Here is an 18,439-nt window from a genome sequence, read left to right as displayed (position 1 = left end):
GCTTCTTTCCTTTATCAGTTGATACTCGACTGTCCTTCTTTGGCTTAGGACAGTCTGCTATGAAATTATCAGATTTGCCACAGTTGTAGCAAACATAGGATTCTTCTTTGGATTGGTTCTTCTGTTATTGCTTCTTGAAGTTTCCTTGATTCCTCCTCATGAACCTTCCAAATTTCTTGACAAACAATGACATAGCATCATTGCTCAGTTGATCAGCAGATTTGTCAACTGAACCAGTTGGTTCCAGTCTGACAGCAGTTAAAGCAGTTGTGGCAGCAGGTGTACAAGGTTCTCCTTCTCTGGTTTGTAGTTCAAACTTTTAAGCTTTTAGATCAGCAAACAAGTCATGAAGTTCGATCTTATTAAGGTCCTTTGACTCTCTCATTGTTATAGTCTTGACATCCCATTCTTTGGGAAGACCTCTGACCACCTCCAGTGCCACTTCTTTGTTAGAATACACTTTGCCAAGTGCATTTAGCTCATTGATAATTCCACTGATCCTTTCACCATAATCATGCATGGATTCACTTGATGTTATCAAATCTCTGAACAGCAACTGATAGCTTGTTCTCTTTTGTTAGCTCGTTTCCTTCACACAGCTGGATCAGTTTTTCCCAAATTTCTTTGCAAGTTTTGCACATCTTGATTTTGCTGAAAGTGACTTTATCCAACGTTTTATATAAGATATCCTTAGCCAAATTGTCTAGATTGGCTTTTCTTTTGTCCTCAGTTGTCCATTCTTCTCTGATCTTTTCTATGCGATGAGGTGCCCCGTCAGTAATGGCAACTGCAGTATTTGCTTTTAAAATCTTCATGGGACCATTAGTGATGACATACCACATGTTGTCATCTTGTGCAGCTAAATGAGCCTGCATTCTGATTTTCCAGTCGTCAAAATCTTCTCTGAAAAACATCGGTATTTTGTTGAATGAAGACATGTTGATCAGTTTGTAAATAAGAATATTCTGAGACAAGATTCAACTGCTCTGATACCACTTGATAGGATCGGTAGATAGGTTGAAATGTGTTTAGAAGGGGGGTTGAATAAACACTCACGATATATGTAATCTTTTCGAATGAAATGTCAGTTCTGTGACAAACCGATACTAGGAATCTTGTCAGTCGATGACAATCAGTTTAACTGAATATAGTTGCGGAAATAAACTGACTGAAAGAAAGAATAAATGACTGAAGTAATAACACGAAGATTTATGGATGTTTGGAGATTGAATAACTCCTACGTCACCCCTTCTATCACAAGGATATGATATGCACTAAAAGACTTTGATCAATACAAAACTTGTACAGACCCACTTCAGTTTGGACTTAACACTGCCAAAACTGAAACTCTTAGTTTACTAAATTTCTCACAATTCTTGACTGGACTTAGCACAACTGATCTAGTTAAGATCGAATAAATAATACAATGGTTTGTGCTAGTAAGCTCAAAAAGTAGCCTCAAATGCTACAAATAAATCGGATAAGAGTGAGCTTTTGATCTTGAGTGAGAGCTATATTTTCAGCAGGGTAACAACAAGTTTGAGAATAGATAGATCAATTTGTTGTTCAAGAGTTGTTTCTCAACTGCTCTTCTCACTTATTTATAGGCTTCTCTTCAACAGTAACATTAAATAATATTTGAATCTTTATATCCGTTGATTGCCATGTCAATATTCTTCTGACATTCGTACACTGTAAACTCTGAAATGCGGCGTTCCACTACGAGTTGCAGTCTGCTTTGTACTATTTTCGGTTGAATGTTCTTTTCAACTGATGACGTGTATAGCTGAGTAGTCAGCTGATATGAAGACGCTGGTAAGCTCTCAACTGAATATATCAACTGATCAGTCAGTTGACTCTGTAAATTGAGTTCGGCTGGTTTCAGTTGCCTTTAATAACCTGCGTATTAATCTTTAGTTAGGCAACTATCAGTTGATTTAAGTTTGATCAGTTTAGTCCAATAAATTAATATCTTAGTTTGTCAAACCACCGAAATTAAGTTTCCAACAATAAATAAATAAATAGATAACATAATTTTTACAGTTATCAATAAAAAAATAGTTTCAAATACTATATTTTTTGGGGTTGCTTATTGATTATTATGAAAAAAATTATGCATCATGGCTTTTATATTTTTACCGATAACAATACAATAAGCATTTATTGAGTGCCATAAAATACATAGTATATATCTATTTAAAAATTTTGAAAAATCGAGAATATATTATGAAAAAGATGATATTAAATCGAAATTCAAAAAATGCATAATTTTGATTTAAAAAATTTCAAATTTAATAATTTTTAGATTTATTTAATATTTTTTCATCTATAAAAATTTGATTAAATTCATCAAAAATAATTTTACAATTAATAAAGTACATAAATTATGGCAAAAGAGCTAATAAAAAACAATGTAAGTTTAAATGCATGATTTTATTTTGGAAAAAACTATCATACAAATAAATGCCGAATATTTTATCATGTGTTATATTAGGATCATTGGAGGTGTATAGAGGGGGTTAATAAACATTTCATAAATTTTTTTTTGTTCTGACTGTTGATGATCTCAACTAGTATTAGCAGATGAAAACGTATCTTGACCTTCAAAGTCCAGTAGAAAATTGATATAATCAATGCGGAATATGTCCACCGAAACTTTGTGAACAAATGAAAATCAGTACAACCGAAAATGAATTGCACGAAAGTTTTTTATGGAAGTTCGAAGGTTAAAATCATTCTACGTCTTCTTCTCTTCTGTTTCGAGAAGGTATACAGTAAAACATTTTGATATTTACACCTTTTGCAAACACCCTCTTCAGTAGATTTTAAATTAACTTATCTTGACTTTATACAAACTTTTGAACATAACGACTGTTTCTGTCACTTACAATAAATGACTCAAATGATAAAATAATACTGAGATAATCTGTGAGTATGAGACATCACAAGATCATCCTTAAGAATATATAATAAAACTTTAAGAGTGTGCTTCAATTTTTTCAACAAGACTTGTGAACTCTTAGAAGATAATAGCAGGCAAGTTAACCTTGAACGTTTGACCTTTGCTGAATCTTGAAATGACTTTATATAGATTATCTCCAACATTTAAATTGAATATCTATAAATTGGTCGTACTATGACCATAACTGAAATCATACAAAATGTCACGTGTCAATCGTCGTATTCCAAAAATAGTATGCGTCAATAAATAGTTATGAAACTAACAATCAATGTTCAGAAGTGTAAGATGGGTGGCCTAAGAAATTTATGCAGCCTAAGAAGATTGATGTATATCTATAGAACTTAATGCCACTTATTTATAATCAACTAGGGGAGTTCTTTTCTTGTCTTTTTTTTTCTACATTCCATGTCTTGCATTTAATTATTTTATGTTTAATAGATTTTGTGTCTAGTGTGTCATCTAATACATTTGGGACAATGCATGACTTTAGTATGGGGAGGGGTAGTTCTTTGCTTTTAGGGTAGTTCTTTGCTTTTTTTATTTATTGTCATAAAAAAAATCATGCATTTAGTTGTGTCTGGTCATGTAAAAAAAATAGTTCAGAATGATGGGATGGTGACACTTGGCCGATGAAAAATACGAATTCATCATAGACATTCCCATTGATTTGTTAATTTTTTTTAATTTTTTTCGGACTTCAATGCTATTGAAGCATGAAATTTTTGCGTTAATTTTGAATACTTTTAAGCATGTATGTTGAAGCCAATGAATTATATTAATAGTAGTGAAATTCAAAATTTTTGTGGGAAATTCGAGAAGCATGAGGTGGTAGTTGAACTTGAATACATGTCCTTTGAAATAGAGTGCTTACCAGCATCATGAAAATGATTTATGCGATTTTTCTTGGACTACTGAACTGAGTTGAGCTTACCATGGAACATAAATCATATGAAACTCATCCTTACATTGAGTATCATAATTGTACCCTTAGAAAAAGATGAAACCAAAGTCAAATATTCATACCTTAAGGAAGTACATAAAAAGAAAAAATTGCAATTATGAAAAAAAAGTTTCATGCAAAAAATAACTTTTGAAAAGGACTCTACTAGACTACCTTGACCAGCCCGAACACTCCTGCATCAACACGAGACCGCGCCCCTCCAAAACCAAGCTCTAACTTCGTTCTTAGGGGTTGTGACTACTTCCTACCCTTTGAGCCATCTTCTAGCCGCCTCCTTTCTTCTGGACACAGCCATGACAGGGCCAAGACCGTGCATTGTCGAACCCTATTGTGGTTGTGGTCCAGTCGTTCCATGATCCCAACACAAACCTTCAAAAACCCTAGTTTCGAACCCATTCCATGATCAGATCCTCTAGCTTTTGTCCAGCCATCGTTTCACGACTAAACGACTCTTTTCCAACCCTTAAAATTTCCTTAATGGTATCACGTCCCTTAAAAATCGTAGCACGACTCAACAAGCGTAAAAACGTCAAAAAAATTGAAAAATAAACATCCAAACGTTAAATAATTTTTTCAATATAATTTTCATGTTTGAAGACATAAAACACATATATTATGATTTGAATGGTGCAAAAATAAAGATTTAAAACGTGTCATTGCATTTAAAACGCTCGAAATTCAATCATCGGCGCGAGATAGCGAGGAGGAGCGATCGGGAAATGTCTAGGCTTCAAATCTTGCTCTGAATTTTCAAAAAATTAGTGTGTGTGGTGCGGCTGCTGCTAGGCTCAAGAATCATAGGTTCATGCTTTATTTATTTCGAAATTTAGTTGTTTAAAAGTTAGGGTTTTTAGGTTTTAAGTTTAGAAATAATTAGGCCCACTAATATTAGGTAAATAGGTCCATTAAGGCTCATTTAGTAATGTATTAAAAGTTTATTAAAGAAAGTTTTAAAAATAATAACTTACGGGCTTTTAAAAGTCCAAATATCTGCTTCTCAAATAAAATAAGACTCGACTCGTAAAATAATTTGAACTTCCGCATTTTAAGAAAATTTTCATCCTATTTAAATATATTTTCGAGCCTTTAAAATAATTATGAAAAAATATTTTCATCTCGATCGTCTACATTCTCCTTTCCCCATCCTAGTATCGAATATTCGATCAGAAATCCTTAATTCATGAAATCATGCTAAAATTACATAATTAAACATTTAATCATATTAAAATATATTTTTTAAGCATTTAAAATCATTTAAATAAACAATTTAATAATTTGCATGCATGCGGTCTACGTAGACTGATTTCCGGGCGTTATAGTATCGAATCTAAATTTTTATCTGTTTTAGTCATAATTTATGCATATTGTTTGTCCCTTACATGTTTTGGATTATTTATAAATGGACTCGCTAAAAAGAAGAGAATTATTGGCAAAATTACAAGCAAGGATCGATGTCCCCCACAACGTGCAAGAGAGAGATCTGCAAGCACCTCGAGCTAGGGTGGGCCTCGCTCGCACTAAAGCAGGTGATTTAGCCCGCCCAGCGCGCCTGATAGGAAAAAATGCACTTGCGATTTATTCGAGCATAAAATTTTATGTTATTTTCATTGAGGATTTACTGTGCAAGAAAATCACGATCACCGAACATTCTCTGAATATTTGATTTGCTGAATTCTTTCTTCATCTATTAAGAAAATAAGTTTGAGCTTATAAATGAAGAGTGTGATCATTCAATGAAGGGTTATCCGTTTATTTCAGTAGACCTTAGACGGTCTTCAGATAAGTACACGAGTGGTCTTCTGAATTTAGTGGCTAGTGAATTTTAGTGCTTTTGATTTTAATTACTTGTCGCCAGGTATTTGACCAAATAAGATCGTCCAGTTCCTATAGAACCTATCACTAAAATTCTTTAGAGGGGATAAGGCTAAGCAGAGCGAAAATGGTTTTCCACGAGATGGAAAATGCAAAGTACTAATCCCGCACGAAGTTCCTGAACGAATGGTTAATAATGAACAAGGAAAATCCGTTATTTCTGTAAAACATGAATTATTTAATTCATAATTCAATATATGCTTTTTATGAATGTCAACTAAGTATTATAAGTAAATTACTCCGATTGTTCAAAGAGCGTACCGTCAAAACATAAAATCATCATCATTAACTTGCCAGAGTATCTATACTGCCTTGTAGTACTTATCTACTCAACCATTTTATTTTTAAATTTCAAAATCTAGTATAATTGAATTTTATATATTTACCGAGCAAACATGAATATATTTTGAAAATTTTCCACACATTTTTTTTATTATATATCAAAATTAAACATTGTCACATTCTTATTAAATGAAGTCATTGAAAAATTTATAAACTTTATATTTTATTTTTAGAGTAAAATGTATTTTCATACACGAACTATTGATACATGAATTAATTGCTATGTAATACAACTATAAAGTTAATTTTATCATTAATCTAAATTGATTTTAAATCCAATTATTTTTATTAATTTCAATTAGATCCATATTTTTATTTTCAATTTTTTAATTATTTGATTAAATTTTTGAAAAAAGACAACTATAAAGTTAATTTTATCATTAATCTACATTGATTTTAAATCCAATTATGTTTATTAATTTCAATTAGATACATATTTTTATTTTCAATTTTTTAATTATTTGATTAAATTTTTGAAAAAATTGTATATTTAAAAAAAATTAAATTATAATAGAAAATATCATAGTATTGTATTAAAATACTAGAATTATTAATTTATACAAATATATATCAACAAATAAAGTATATAATAAAATATAATAAATCAAAATTAAAACTTAATAGATAAATCATATATTCAACCAAATATTTTTTAATAGGTTATATAATATCATAAATATTTGTCGCTGGAACCTGGAGGTATTGTTGTCAGATGATCAAATCAACTTGAATTACTATTTAAGTATTTCGAAATTTGATATTGATCTTTCGAAAAAAAATTTCAACATAAAAGTTATAAATCATAAAAAGATCTCTTAGGAAAAAATCGTCATGTCCTGTCAAATCACTAACAATTTATGTATTTTTGACAAATTTTATGGTTTTTCAACATCTACTTTAATTAAATATAAAATATATTTTCACAACATAATTGAATATGTATTAAATATTTATAATATTGTTGTTTTTACTATTTATTTTCACAACATAATTGAATATGTATTTAATATTTATAATATTTTTGTTTTTACTATTTATTTTAAATTTTATAAAATATAATATTGAATGAATTCACAATATCCGTAAGATACCTGCCTGGTTCAATCAATAAATATGTGATTGGAGTTGGTACCTTCTATTCATTCTCTTCAAACTTCCACCACATAATATATAATAACTATTATTATTCATGGCGGTGCTTCTATCGCTCACTTTTCCACCGCCGCCGATCTCCGGCAAGCGCCGACTTAAGCATTCCATTGTTGGTATGCTCCGTCGGAGGCATTTCTTTTTGAAGGTTGAATTCACAGACAATTCCTCCAGCTATCGGTTTGCTTTCTCTCTTTAGACTTTAAATACCTGTAGGCTGTAATCTGCAGAGTTTGTGCCTGAGCCTTCTGTGTTTTTTGAGGGTTTCTTTTTATTTATTTTTATCTTGTCTTTTACATTGTGCTATCGTACTAGCTTCTTTTTCATTCTAGCCTCATTATCATCACTGGAATGTGCAAGTGCATTTTTTTGTTTTTTTCTATTTTGGATAGAAAGCACGAAGAAACTTTATGTTTGTTTTGTTTGATACCAAGGTGGTGTATGCTCTTTGTATACAGAGTCTTGCAATGTTTAGAAGGACTTCGATTGATTTCCATGTACTTACATAGAAGGATTTGTGGTGACGTTCCCCTGGTTGGATTTCGGCTTTCTCGTGCCCAAGAAAGCGAAAGTTTTAATATTTAATATTTTATTTTAACAATCAAAATATTTGTTTGAGCAGTCGTATGACTTTAATAATTAAACATATATAAGATGTTTAAAATTTTGGTAAAAGATTCAGAAGGCTTCCAACTATTCCAGGATTAGTGGAGATAGCTCTTGATGTATTTCCTACGATCTTCCTTCGAGGCTCTTTTTCTTCAATCCTTCTATCAAGTCTACGACTGGAAGATTTGTTCCTGTTCCAAATAGCACTAGAATATTTGGATGAAGTTTCAACGTTGGAGAGAAAATTTGAGAGACGGCTCAACCCTTTTTTTCAAGAGATGATGGCCGAAATTTCTTTGAGAGGAGAGGGTGGCCTTTCCGAAAATTTGGAGCCTCTTGGAGGCTAGGGTTTTAGCTCATCTACAATCTTTTATGATCAAGTCATGACCTAATTTACTTAATTAACATTAATGAGCTTGATTAATTAATTAGACTAGTCCAACTAGTTTAATTAATTAATCAAAGTTCATTAAGAACTTTAATTATTTAGTACGTTGGACTTGTACTTCTACAAGCCCATTAAACATACTTCCCACTATATTTAATTTAATATTTAATAAACTCAACTTTTGAGTTTAATAAATTAAATTCTTAAATTTTATGAAGTCAACTTCTTGAATTTATTCTCTCTAAATTTTATAAATTCATAAATTCAACTGTTGAATTTACTATCTCATAAATTCAACTCCTTGAATTTATTTTCTCAAAATTTAATTATCATAAATTCAACTCCTTGAATTTACTAGATCATAATTTTATATAAATTAAATTACTTGAATTTATTCTCTCAACTGGAACAAATGATCAAATGCTTGTGTGACCCTCAATGGTTCAGAGATACAGCTAGCCGTGAGTTTGCAACTCATTGTGATTCAGGACATAATCCTTTATTCGGGCTTACCCTAATTTGCCCTATTCTATGTATCAATAATTGATCATGAGAATGACAGAAATCATATTTCTGATTAAACCCATCGAATCACGATAAGAGCGTCTAATAGCATCGCCCCATGTTTCCCTAGGTATCACTGATAGTGCCTGCAAGAACCAGTTGATTATAATTAACGTACAATACGGTCCTTTCATCTCATATATCCCGGTCGAATCTGTAATCATTGGTTCATCGAGGGTTGCATAAGAATTCGATAACTATGTGATACATATTTGAGAATAAATAGTGGAATCGCATGTAAAACTGGAGAACTCCTTCTCTACTCTAACACCCCCTTTGTATGCTTGTTGCTGTCGTTGAAATTGTAATTCAGAAACATTTAATGGCATAGCATATATTGGATTTTCTATCATTTTTATTCGATTTCTTTTGGTGACTGGGGTCTTATTTGGTTGTTCACCAGCATCTAGTTTATGACTAAAATAAAATTATTTTAGTTGCATTGACGATTTTTTGCAGTTTGACCATGCATTTGACTCTACTTGGTTGCACTTGCTCTGTGGTTTCAAACGACCATATTCTTTGTGATTAGTGTCTGATAACGTGATTTACCTGTAAACATAACTGGTTTGACTAGAAGGAATCTTTTTCATTTTGGTCCAGTTCTGTTTTTCGTTGTAATTGAGGAAGCAACATCTGGAAACTATATTATCTGGTAGGCCCTATGACCTTTCAGAGTATTTTATCAGTTTCTCTTGTATTTATTCTTAATAATAGGTTTTTTTTTTTTAACTTTTTAGGTTGCATTTACTTTCTTTAATTTCAATAGAGCACATAAATTTTTTTCTTTGATTGTCATGTGCTTATGTGACGCATTCGGACTATCTTGTACTCCCTTCACTAAAGGTATGTCTATATCTTTTCTACGTGATGCAGGATCAAAAGCTTTCAGGATGACGGTGCAAAAAGCTTTGAGCCTACAAAATCTGAAGTTGGTCAAGAGGATCAAAATAGGGCTTCTGATTTTGGTTTTGGAAATTTAGAAAACAAAACCACCAGTAATGGAGGTTCATTGCTCTCAAAACTGGGTCTAGTTCTTGGAGTAGCTGCAGTAATTACATTGATAGCAGTTTGTCTAAGACAGCCTAAACTGGGATCATCAGTTGGGATTCAGTATGTGGTAGATGGCTCATCCGCTTCCGCTTTGGCTGCACCTGCTGGTGCTTTTAGCTTTCAAATATTTGGATATAGAATCATTCTTCCTGAATATGCCCCTGGGTATGCTTAATAGATATGGTGTAATAGAATATCCTCGATCTTCTTCGTACTTTCCTATTAGGGACTCATGCTTTTGACATGAAATTATTTATCATACCTACTTATAACATTTTACTCCTTAATCCTTGCAGAGTATTTTTTCTTCTCTTTTATAATAAGAGCTCATCTGTTCTTTTTATAAATGATATATTGTTCTGGTTTCAGGTGGATCTACTTTTGGCTGCTAATGGCTGCAGGATTCGGACTTTTCATTAGTGAAGAAGCTTTGAATACATGGGTTTGTCCTTTCTGCTGGCATCGCTGTTCCTCATAGTCCTATACTCTTCCAGGTTTGAATTTATTTTTAGTTCTCTGTTTTATCAGGTCATTTAAAATTATGTAGGTTGGCATCTCCTTAGCACGGTTGCTTTCTTTGGATGGAACATGGGAATCTTTTGTCGGTTCATTGTCTAGAAATGCTCCATATATGATATCCACTGTACTATGGGTTTACTGGTTTGTCCTTTATCTATTTATTTACTTTAGCAATTGTAATTCCCTTATGAACCAAAATTACCTCGTCATCATTGGTCTACATATTGCTACAATCTAAACTCTTTGTTGGCAAGAAAAGTTAATGCACAATTCCCCTCTAATTTTACAGTTTCATATCATCTTCTTAAAATTTTAGGCATTGAAATATCTCAAATACATACAATGTGCAATAAGCTTGTAAAGTGTTCATATTTTCAGGGGAGTTTGTATAAGTGATATGATACCCTTTTACTTTGGGAAGTTTTTCAGACAATCTGGGGTATCTGACGATGTTTGCTCAAAGGTTTTTACTCTCGAAATGTATTTAAATTTCATAAACCTCCTTCAAGCTGTGAATTGTAATTTCTGTTGGTTATTGTAGTTAGGGGTTAGCAAAGAGAAAGCTATGGAAATTACTCATGCTGTACAAAGACATGGAAATCTTATTGGTTTTGGTGAGATTAATAAAATATTTGATTTCTGTGCATGCTAAATACAGCGTTTTTGGGGTTGATGTAGTACATTGTGTCGATTCTTGTTAGTCATAAAAGTGAAATAAGCCGATAATTCGTAAAGAAAGAGTAATTATGAAAAGAATTATGATATTTATATATTTTTGTTTCTTTTTATCACAAGTTTATTTTCTTGTACTTTCATTGTGCTGTCCATGAGGTTCACTGGGTAAGAATCTCAATTTCATTGTTTTGTAACTTTTTTCTGCTTTTTGAAATGCTTGTCATTGTTTATTTGTGGTTCATGCATGCAGTGGAACGATTTTCTCTTGGAGTGAGAAATCCTACATCTTTCTTGGCTGGGGCAATGGTTAGTTAAACTCCTTCACTACGAAGTTTTTGTCTAGGCTCTTTTTTTATGTATTTAATTAAGTTTCTGCAAGATAATCTCGTATCCGATTTCAGGGCATATCACCTGAGTGCTTCTTTGCCGGTGTTTGCTGCGGAGGATTATTAACACTTCCGTTACAGGTTATTAAATACTTTCTTGATAACTATCTCATTGTCGTGTCCTCGTGGAATACTTGACCCTTGTCTCATACAAGAACAAGAAGCTGAGAATGAAAGAATAAATGTAAATATGTAATTAATTTTTGAAGAAGAGATGCATACTCTTAATTTGTATATTAAAGACTGCAATAATATTGAGGGTATTGAAAGAAGTTCATGATAGTATCCAAATTGAGAGAAGAAAAGAAAAAATCTTCAAATACATGAGAGATAACACATATATTAATGTGAGATTACTGATGGCATTTTATCCATGCAACGGTATCGCCCATAATTGTGTGCTTCAATTTAGTTGTCAGTCACACTTTTTAGACATGTTACATGTTTTCACATATCTACAGTGACAATCAATCTATATCTTAGAAACAAAGATCTATATCTTAACAGTTGCTTTAATGCTTTGATAAACAATTTTCTCTTGCAGTTAGGAATTGGGTTCTTACTGAGAGAGCGTCCAGTTTTCGCCCTTGCAACTGTAGCAACTGTTGTGGTGAGAGCACAACTTTGCTTGCTAGAGACAATGATTTGTTTCTTGAGGAGTCTTAAAAATTGTCATTTTACAGGGAATCTGGACAGTGTTCCCATATGCAATAGCTGCTGTGACGGCACTCTTCCTATATATTCGCAACCGCTGATACTCCAGTTAGTTCGCTGATACTCCAGTTAGTTCTGCTCTTTTTTATTGATATTATTTTCTCCGAATGGACAGTACGACATCAAACAAATGCTTTTGCAGTGTTTTCTCAATCACTCGTTGAGTTAATTTATAGATTATAGGAGTAAGAATTAGAATAAATTGAAAGCTTTATTGTGAATATAAATAGTACATTGTGATATAACTTGGGGATATGAAATGAGTATTGAGGTTTCTCTTACTTTCTAAATTTTCTTTCGTATTCTTCTTTATTTTTCTAAGCTAGAAACCATTAATGTTTGAACTTAGGATCGTATCAATCAATATACGAGATATGTCATTGCTTGTATCTGTCGTATCTTCGACTTGTTATCTCCGGTCGAAAATTAGCTCACAAATGATATGCCATGGTACTTGTTTGGAATTATCTTGACTGGCAATTAGCTTTACATTGACAAAGGAATTGTTTGGTCTCGGTGCATGTTGCGTTTGCTTTCTGACTTCTTATACTTTATACTTATTTATGGAAAATTTCAACCTAGCAGCCAGATCCAACGGCCCCAATGTATTTGGGGCTATAGGGTTGATGTCTGATTATATGAACCTTATAATCCCAAATGAATTGGGGTCTTTGGATCCTAGCAGAAGGGCTATCGAAGCAAACTTATTTATTTTATATTGGCTACACTTGTAACAACGCATGAGAAGAGAGGCATCTCTTTGATATAGTGTAGAAGATGAGACAAATTACGCCTAAACAACGGGAATGCATACATCACACAGCATATTGTTGTACATAAATAATCCAAGCATATATTATATATTTAATGTTGATGGATGGACAAATTAATTTACAAGATCAGAGGATGAAACAAATGCTAGCTGGATATTGTATGCTTCTTTTAGCTCGACAAGAACTTCTGATATAGTTGGCCTGCGTGACGCATCTCTTTCTACACACCTGCAAGCGATCAAAGAAGCCCTTCTCATGCTTTCGGCCTCGAAACTTCCCATTATTCTCTCATCCACTATCTCAAATGCACCAGCCTGCAAGTAGGGCTTTGCCTGTAAAATTTGGAGTCAAATCGTGACAAGTTTTTTTTTTGGGGGTAAAAAAAATTAAACCACCTAACGTCAGGGTCAGAAAATACCTCTACCACAGTGAATATGAAGAAAGAAAGATGGGCGATGGGGAGTTCGGCAAATATAGGGTCAAATTTCTCAATTTATGTTCATAACTTTTCTATATAGGCATACAAGTTTTACATTAAAGCAGTAATTAAAATACATAATACATGAAAAAATTAGCAAGAAAAGCAAATTTTACGTACCCATAAAACCAAGTTATTGGAATCTGGTGTGCCAGAGTGAGTGAGTGGTTCTCTACCACATATGAGCTCCAAAAGTACTACTCCAAAACTATAGACGTCACTTTTCACTGTCAATTGTCGAGTTGAATAATACCTGAAACAAATTATAATAAGGTTTCATGCTTCTAAAAGACAAGCATAAACGTGCAGAAATGTATCTTACTCGGGGTCAAGATAGCCTGCAGTGCCTTTCACAACAGTCGTCATATGCGACGTTTCTGTTTGTGTTACTTGCTTGGAAAGCCCAAAGTCGCCAACTTTAGCATTCATATCCAAGTCCAGAAGTATGTTGCTGCTCTTAACATCACGGTGTATTATACAAAGTTCACTTCCGTTATGCAGGTAGTCCAAACCTGTAACATAGCAAGAGTAATGAGTCTTATATGCTATTGCTGTATGGGGATTTTGTGTATATTTTGGGTACCTCTTGCAGAATCGACGGCAATTCTCAATCTTTGAATCCAGCTTAGCGATAGTTTTTTACTCTTGGTGCCTAAGGGATCAGTAAGAAACATGAAATGAAATTTTATGAATTAAAAAGATCTTTTTCTTGGATAATGCAAAATACATTTTATTGCATACCATAGAGGTTTTCAGCCAATGATCCACCAGGTAAGTATTCATAAACTAGAATCTGATGCTTCGATTCACAGCAGAACCCTTCCAACAAGACAAGATTCTGGTGACCAATTTGAGACAAAAGCGATACCTGAAACAACACAGTCTTATAGTTAGCTAGATGATGGACATATATTTTCATTCTAGTATACGCAATGTGAAAGTAGTTCTCCACAGATGTACACTATAAGGTTAAATTGTATCAGCACTACTCTGGTGTGGTTAACTCCAAGCTGTACAAAAAGGTGCAGGTAATTATAAGTATACTAGTTTAAATATTTTAAATCATATAGTAGTTCAAAAAACATGTGTGGATCGTTGTATCCTATAGACAACAACACAAGACAGCAGGGCTAATTGATGCGCCTTGATATAATTTATTTGAAATATAGCAATAAGATGCTGCACGATCAAGTTCAAACAGACCTCGTTGATGAAAGAATCAGGTCCAAGCTGAGTCTTATCAAATCGAACTTTTACTGCAACTAGTTTACCGTCTGCAAGCTTTCCTTTGTAAACGCTTCCAAAACTACCACAACCTATGGTTTCTTTGAAGTTATGTGTAGTTGCTTTAATCTCTTTGTAGGTGAAGATTCTTGCTGTTTTCCAATTACGAACATTTGTTCCAGATTCTGAAAATAGAAACAAAAAAAGGTCAAATATTTGTCCCCTTAAATTGGCTATAAACTTTGACATATATTCTCGATGGTTCATAATCATCTGCCATTGAGAGGTGTGTGATTACCTGATGTATGATATGTGATTTTGGCTTTAACTATCTTCATGTACACGAGTACTAAAAATGAAATCACAAATAGAGAAAGGATGGCCCCTCCAACTGCACCGAACAGAATCACAATATTCTTATTATTATTGTGCTTTCTTGGAGTAAAGATCGTCACTTGTGGAGCCTTAATTGAAGAGTTTCTTGAGAGATCGCTGCATGTTAATGAGAACGAAAGGCACAAATTCCCTGATGTCCTGCAGGAGAGGAGGAAAATATAGGAGTTCTTTAACGAGCAGTGGATATGAGAAGTGGGAAGCTGCTACATACTTGATTTCTGTGCTTTCTCTGTTCAATGATTGTGGAAGTGGTCCTTGCAGGTTATTATTCTCTAGATTCCTTGAATTTTTGCAGTAAAATCGAGATTAATCACATGCCTTCGATAGATGTCATATTTCCAACCACAAAAAATACTTGTGAGGAAAGGAACATTCTTTTTTTTTTTTTGATCCGTAAAGGAACATTCTTTTTTTTTTTTTGATCCGTAAAGGAACATTCTTCTTACAATAGGTGAAGGTTTTTCAGTTCTCCCAAGCTGTCAGGTACTATTCCTTGCAGAGTATTATTTTTTAAGTCCCTGTTTCAAATAGACCAGGATTTTTGTTCGAATTTCAGATGAGTTATACTATTTCAAACTCGATGCAAGAGGACTTACAGAACTTGAAGGTTGATCAAATCTTCCAACTCAGAACCGAAGGATGTAATCTGATTGAAGCTCAAGTTCCTGCAACACTCGTTCAAGAATTGATCAATTTGAAGAAGGAAAAAGTTCAAGAAATCTGAAGAAAGAGCAATTATACAGTTTCTTTAGACGTTGCAGATCACCCAAGTTTTGTATTTCTCCAAAAAGAGATGTATTATGCAAGTCCCTACAAGCAAAGGCAAACAAGAAATGATCGGTTAGACAGCTCCAAATCTAAAAATTGCTTTAGCAAATGAGCAGGGTTTATTTTTGTATAATTCTTACAGTGTTATAAGATCCAGCAGATCACCAAATGTAGGACTAATTGTCCTCAAGCTAATATCATAGAGCTTCCTATATAGATTCCAAGATTAAATAGTCGTTTACACGAGTAAGAAAGTAAAACAAGATCAGAAATAAAACTCCCATTTGAGATTGATGAACATACAATGAAGTGACCTTATTTCCTTCACAATCAATGTGTTCCCAGGGCGTAGGCAAACAAGGATCATCTAGCCATCCAAGACTCAGGCCCGTAGATTCTTGAATAACCCGAAGCGCTGACACTGTTAAAAAGAGGGTAGAATTGTTTCAAAAACCTAATTGGGAGACGGATATTTCTCGTCTGAAAAAGGCAATCGAACCTGTAGTCGTAGAAACTTCTGAGGGAATATCAAGAATCTGATAAACCTCAAGAGCATTTACCAAAGGGTAATAGTTTATTGCCTTTAAGGTGATATTCAGATTCTTGATTCCTTTGACTGTAAAGAACATATTATCAACTTCCCATCTCGAAACTGTGTAGTTTGATCGAATAACTTCCCCATTTATCAATACATTGAAAGTCGGTGAAACGGGCAAAATGCCAGCAAAGTATAGAACAACATGGTAGTCTCCTTTATTGTCTAAAGGCAACTTATATACTAGATTATTCCATCTCGCCAAGACTCTCCCGGTCTGAAGCACGACTGTTGGAGGGCTCTCTTTAATGCTAGATAAGTTAAAGCTACTCTGAACGTCGAAGCCAGATGACACATGGTAAGGTGAGAAATCCTCATCTGCATCCCATATTCGATCATATTGGTCGAAAGGGTACCTTCAAAATTTACAAAACTGAGTCATACTTGAGGGAGAAAAAGTTGATACAGGGTGTTATGAGCCACTGGGGCTACTTCTTATGAGATAGAATCACTTCAGTGTCATGGAGAATTGATCATTGCATCAACAGCAGATCTGTGACTCTTACAGTACCTTTGTACTCATGGACGAACAAATTGTTTTTTTTGTAAAACAAAATCTATTGTCTGTTTCTAGAAATACAAACTCATCCCACTAACACCTAATTAGTAGCTCCACCTTTCGATCTTTCTCTCGTCGAATTTCTAGATTCAACCCTACATGTACTGAATAGAGGAGTATAGAACAACGCATACATACCTTAGTGAACCATCACTATACCCACAGTTAATCCGGTATGACTTCCTAAGTAACTTATCGTTTTGATCTCCCAATGAAGCGGTGTAAGCACCCTGGGGAAGAGGCCGGACTTCAAGTGACGATATCACTGGAAATCCACCATTCATGATGGAGTGAAAACAAATTGGGAGCACGTCCTTATTAACCTGCCATACGAATTCTTCAACCCATGGATCGTTGTGAGCAAGATTCACTGTAGTAGTCATGGCTGTTCCGAGAGAAACAGAGAACACCGGGGGTTTTCCGAGCCCATCATAATTCTTGTACACGAATCGAGCCCTTACAAGAACTATGGATGATATGTTTAAGGGAAGCCGGTAACACTTTCTGGCTTCAGAATCTGGGAAAAATCGGACTGGGAGACTAGACGAAATTGTTCCCTCCAGAAAAATCACACTAGTAATGTTGCCACTGGCTACATAATCCACATCAGGTTTCCATGAAATGTTAGACGAATCGATGTAATTCGTCGTTCCACCACATGATAAACTCAAGAAACCTGTCCCATTGAAAAACACAAAGAAACAAAAAATTTATACACAGCAAAAGCATATCCGCAACTTCACAGGGAAAATGTGAAATCAAGGGAGCTTAAATTAGATACCATCTTGATAACAGGAAACGATACTAAGAAATTCAGAAAACATGAAGAAGCCAAGCCAGTATAAGTGGTGCTGCTCCATAGAGAAGAAATCGTGCTGGATTCGATTATAGAACGCAGGTTTAAGTTGTAAGAACCAGTATACCCCTACGAACTAATTCAATAGATGTCAGAAGAATGAATTGAGTATTAAAGAAGGGGTGGAGAAAGAAGAAGAGCTGAAGCTGAGTAAAGTGCGAAAAAAGTAGATTTTGGCCGTTGCTTTGCATGGCATTGCATGCCAGCTTCTCAATACGATAAATTTATTTATTGGGGTAGTTTAGATAAGAAATGTTATAAAGTTCAAATTTACTAATGCTAGTTTATATACTGTTTCACGTTAAATAAGATAAATGTGAAATTTACTTAATAATGAATGTATTTGAAATTCATTCTAATTTGTGTAAATAAATTATACATGAATTTAAAATTTTCTTTATTGTTTCATTGTTAATAATAAAATTATAATCAAAATCCATGTATTTCAAATTCAATCATCCAAATGCCACCTAAAAATAAAGATGAATGATGATAGTATTATGGTTAGACTTTGGTTGAATTACTTGAGCTACAATGAGTCATTTCAATAAACAAAAATTTGGTAGCGGAAGGGTGTATGTGTTGGTAAAGTATGC

General features: G+C 33.6%; 2 protein-coding genes and 1 long non-coding RNA gene across 4 annotated transcripts; 2 read left to right on the top strand and 1 right to left on the bottom strand.

Moving 5' to 3' along the window:
• The first annotated feature begins 7,236 nt into the window (after positions 1 to 7,236).
• On the top strand, positions 7,237 to 12,475 carry LOC142528650 (uncharacterized). The gene is made up of 10 exons (XM_075633737.1): positions 7,237 to 7,466; positions 9,724 to 10,065; positions 10,270 to 10,342; positions 10,448 to 10,560; positions 10,798 to 10,882; positions 10,961 to 11,033; positions 11,345 to 11,400; positions 11,496 to 11,561; positions 12,025 to 12,090; positions 12,164 to 12,475. Exons 1-10 carry the CDS (start codon positions 7,327 to 7,329, stop codon positions 12,233 to 12,235), a joined length of 1,086 nt encoding a protein of 361 aa, XP_075489852.1. The 5' UTR covers positions 7,237 to 7,326; the 3' UTR covers positions 12,236 to 12,475.
• Positions 12,476 to 12,951: 476 nt separating this feature from the next.
• Positions 12,952 to 18,064, bottom strand: LOC142528649 (putative LRR receptor-like serine/threonine-protein kinase At5g48740). Its single transcript, XM_075633736.1, has 16 exons — positions 17,769 to 18,064; positions 17,126 to 17,663; positions 16,333 to 16,784; positions 16,137 to 16,254; positions 15,974 to 16,042; positions 15,807 to 15,875; positions 15,662 to 15,730; positions 15,512 to 15,583; positions 15,277 to 15,345; positions 14,968 to 15,203; positions 14,649 to 14,854; positions 14,187 to 14,313; positions 14,029 to 14,097; positions 13,768 to 13,957; positions 13,566 to 13,698; positions 12,952 to 13,299 (listed from the first exon to the last, which is right to left on the bottom strand). Exons 1-16 carry the CDS (start codon positions 17,845 to 17,847, stop codon positions 13,081 to 13,083), a joined length of 2,715 nt encoding a protein of 904 aa, XP_075489851.1. The 5' UTR covers positions 17,848 to 18,064; the 3' UTR covers positions 12,952 to 13,080.
• LOC142528651 (uncharacterized) lies at positions 15,186 to 15,755 on the top strand. 2 transcript variants are annotated; one of them, XR_012815702.1, is made up of 3 exons: positions 15,186 to 15,326; positions 15,497 to 15,548; positions 15,622 to 15,755. It is a non-coding gene; the product is annotated as an uncharacterized LOC142528651 (long non-coding RNA). The 2 variants fall into 2 exon arrangements; XR_012815701.1 differs by having other exon boundaries at positions 15,218 to 15,326; positions 15,465 to 15,548.
• Positions 18,065 to 18,439: the final 375 nt, after the last annotated feature.

Source organism: Primulina tabacum, chromosome 16 (assembly GCF_025594145.1).
Source record: "Primulina tabacum isolate GXHZ01 chromosome 16, ASM2559414v2, whole genome shotgun sequence".
In the NCBI taxonomy this organism is placed as follows: domain Eukaryota; kingdom Viridiplantae; phylum Streptophyta; class Magnoliopsida; order Lamiales; family Gesneriaceae; genus Primulina; species Primulina tabacum.
This window is presented reverse-complemented; position numbering and strand designations above follow the sequence as displayed.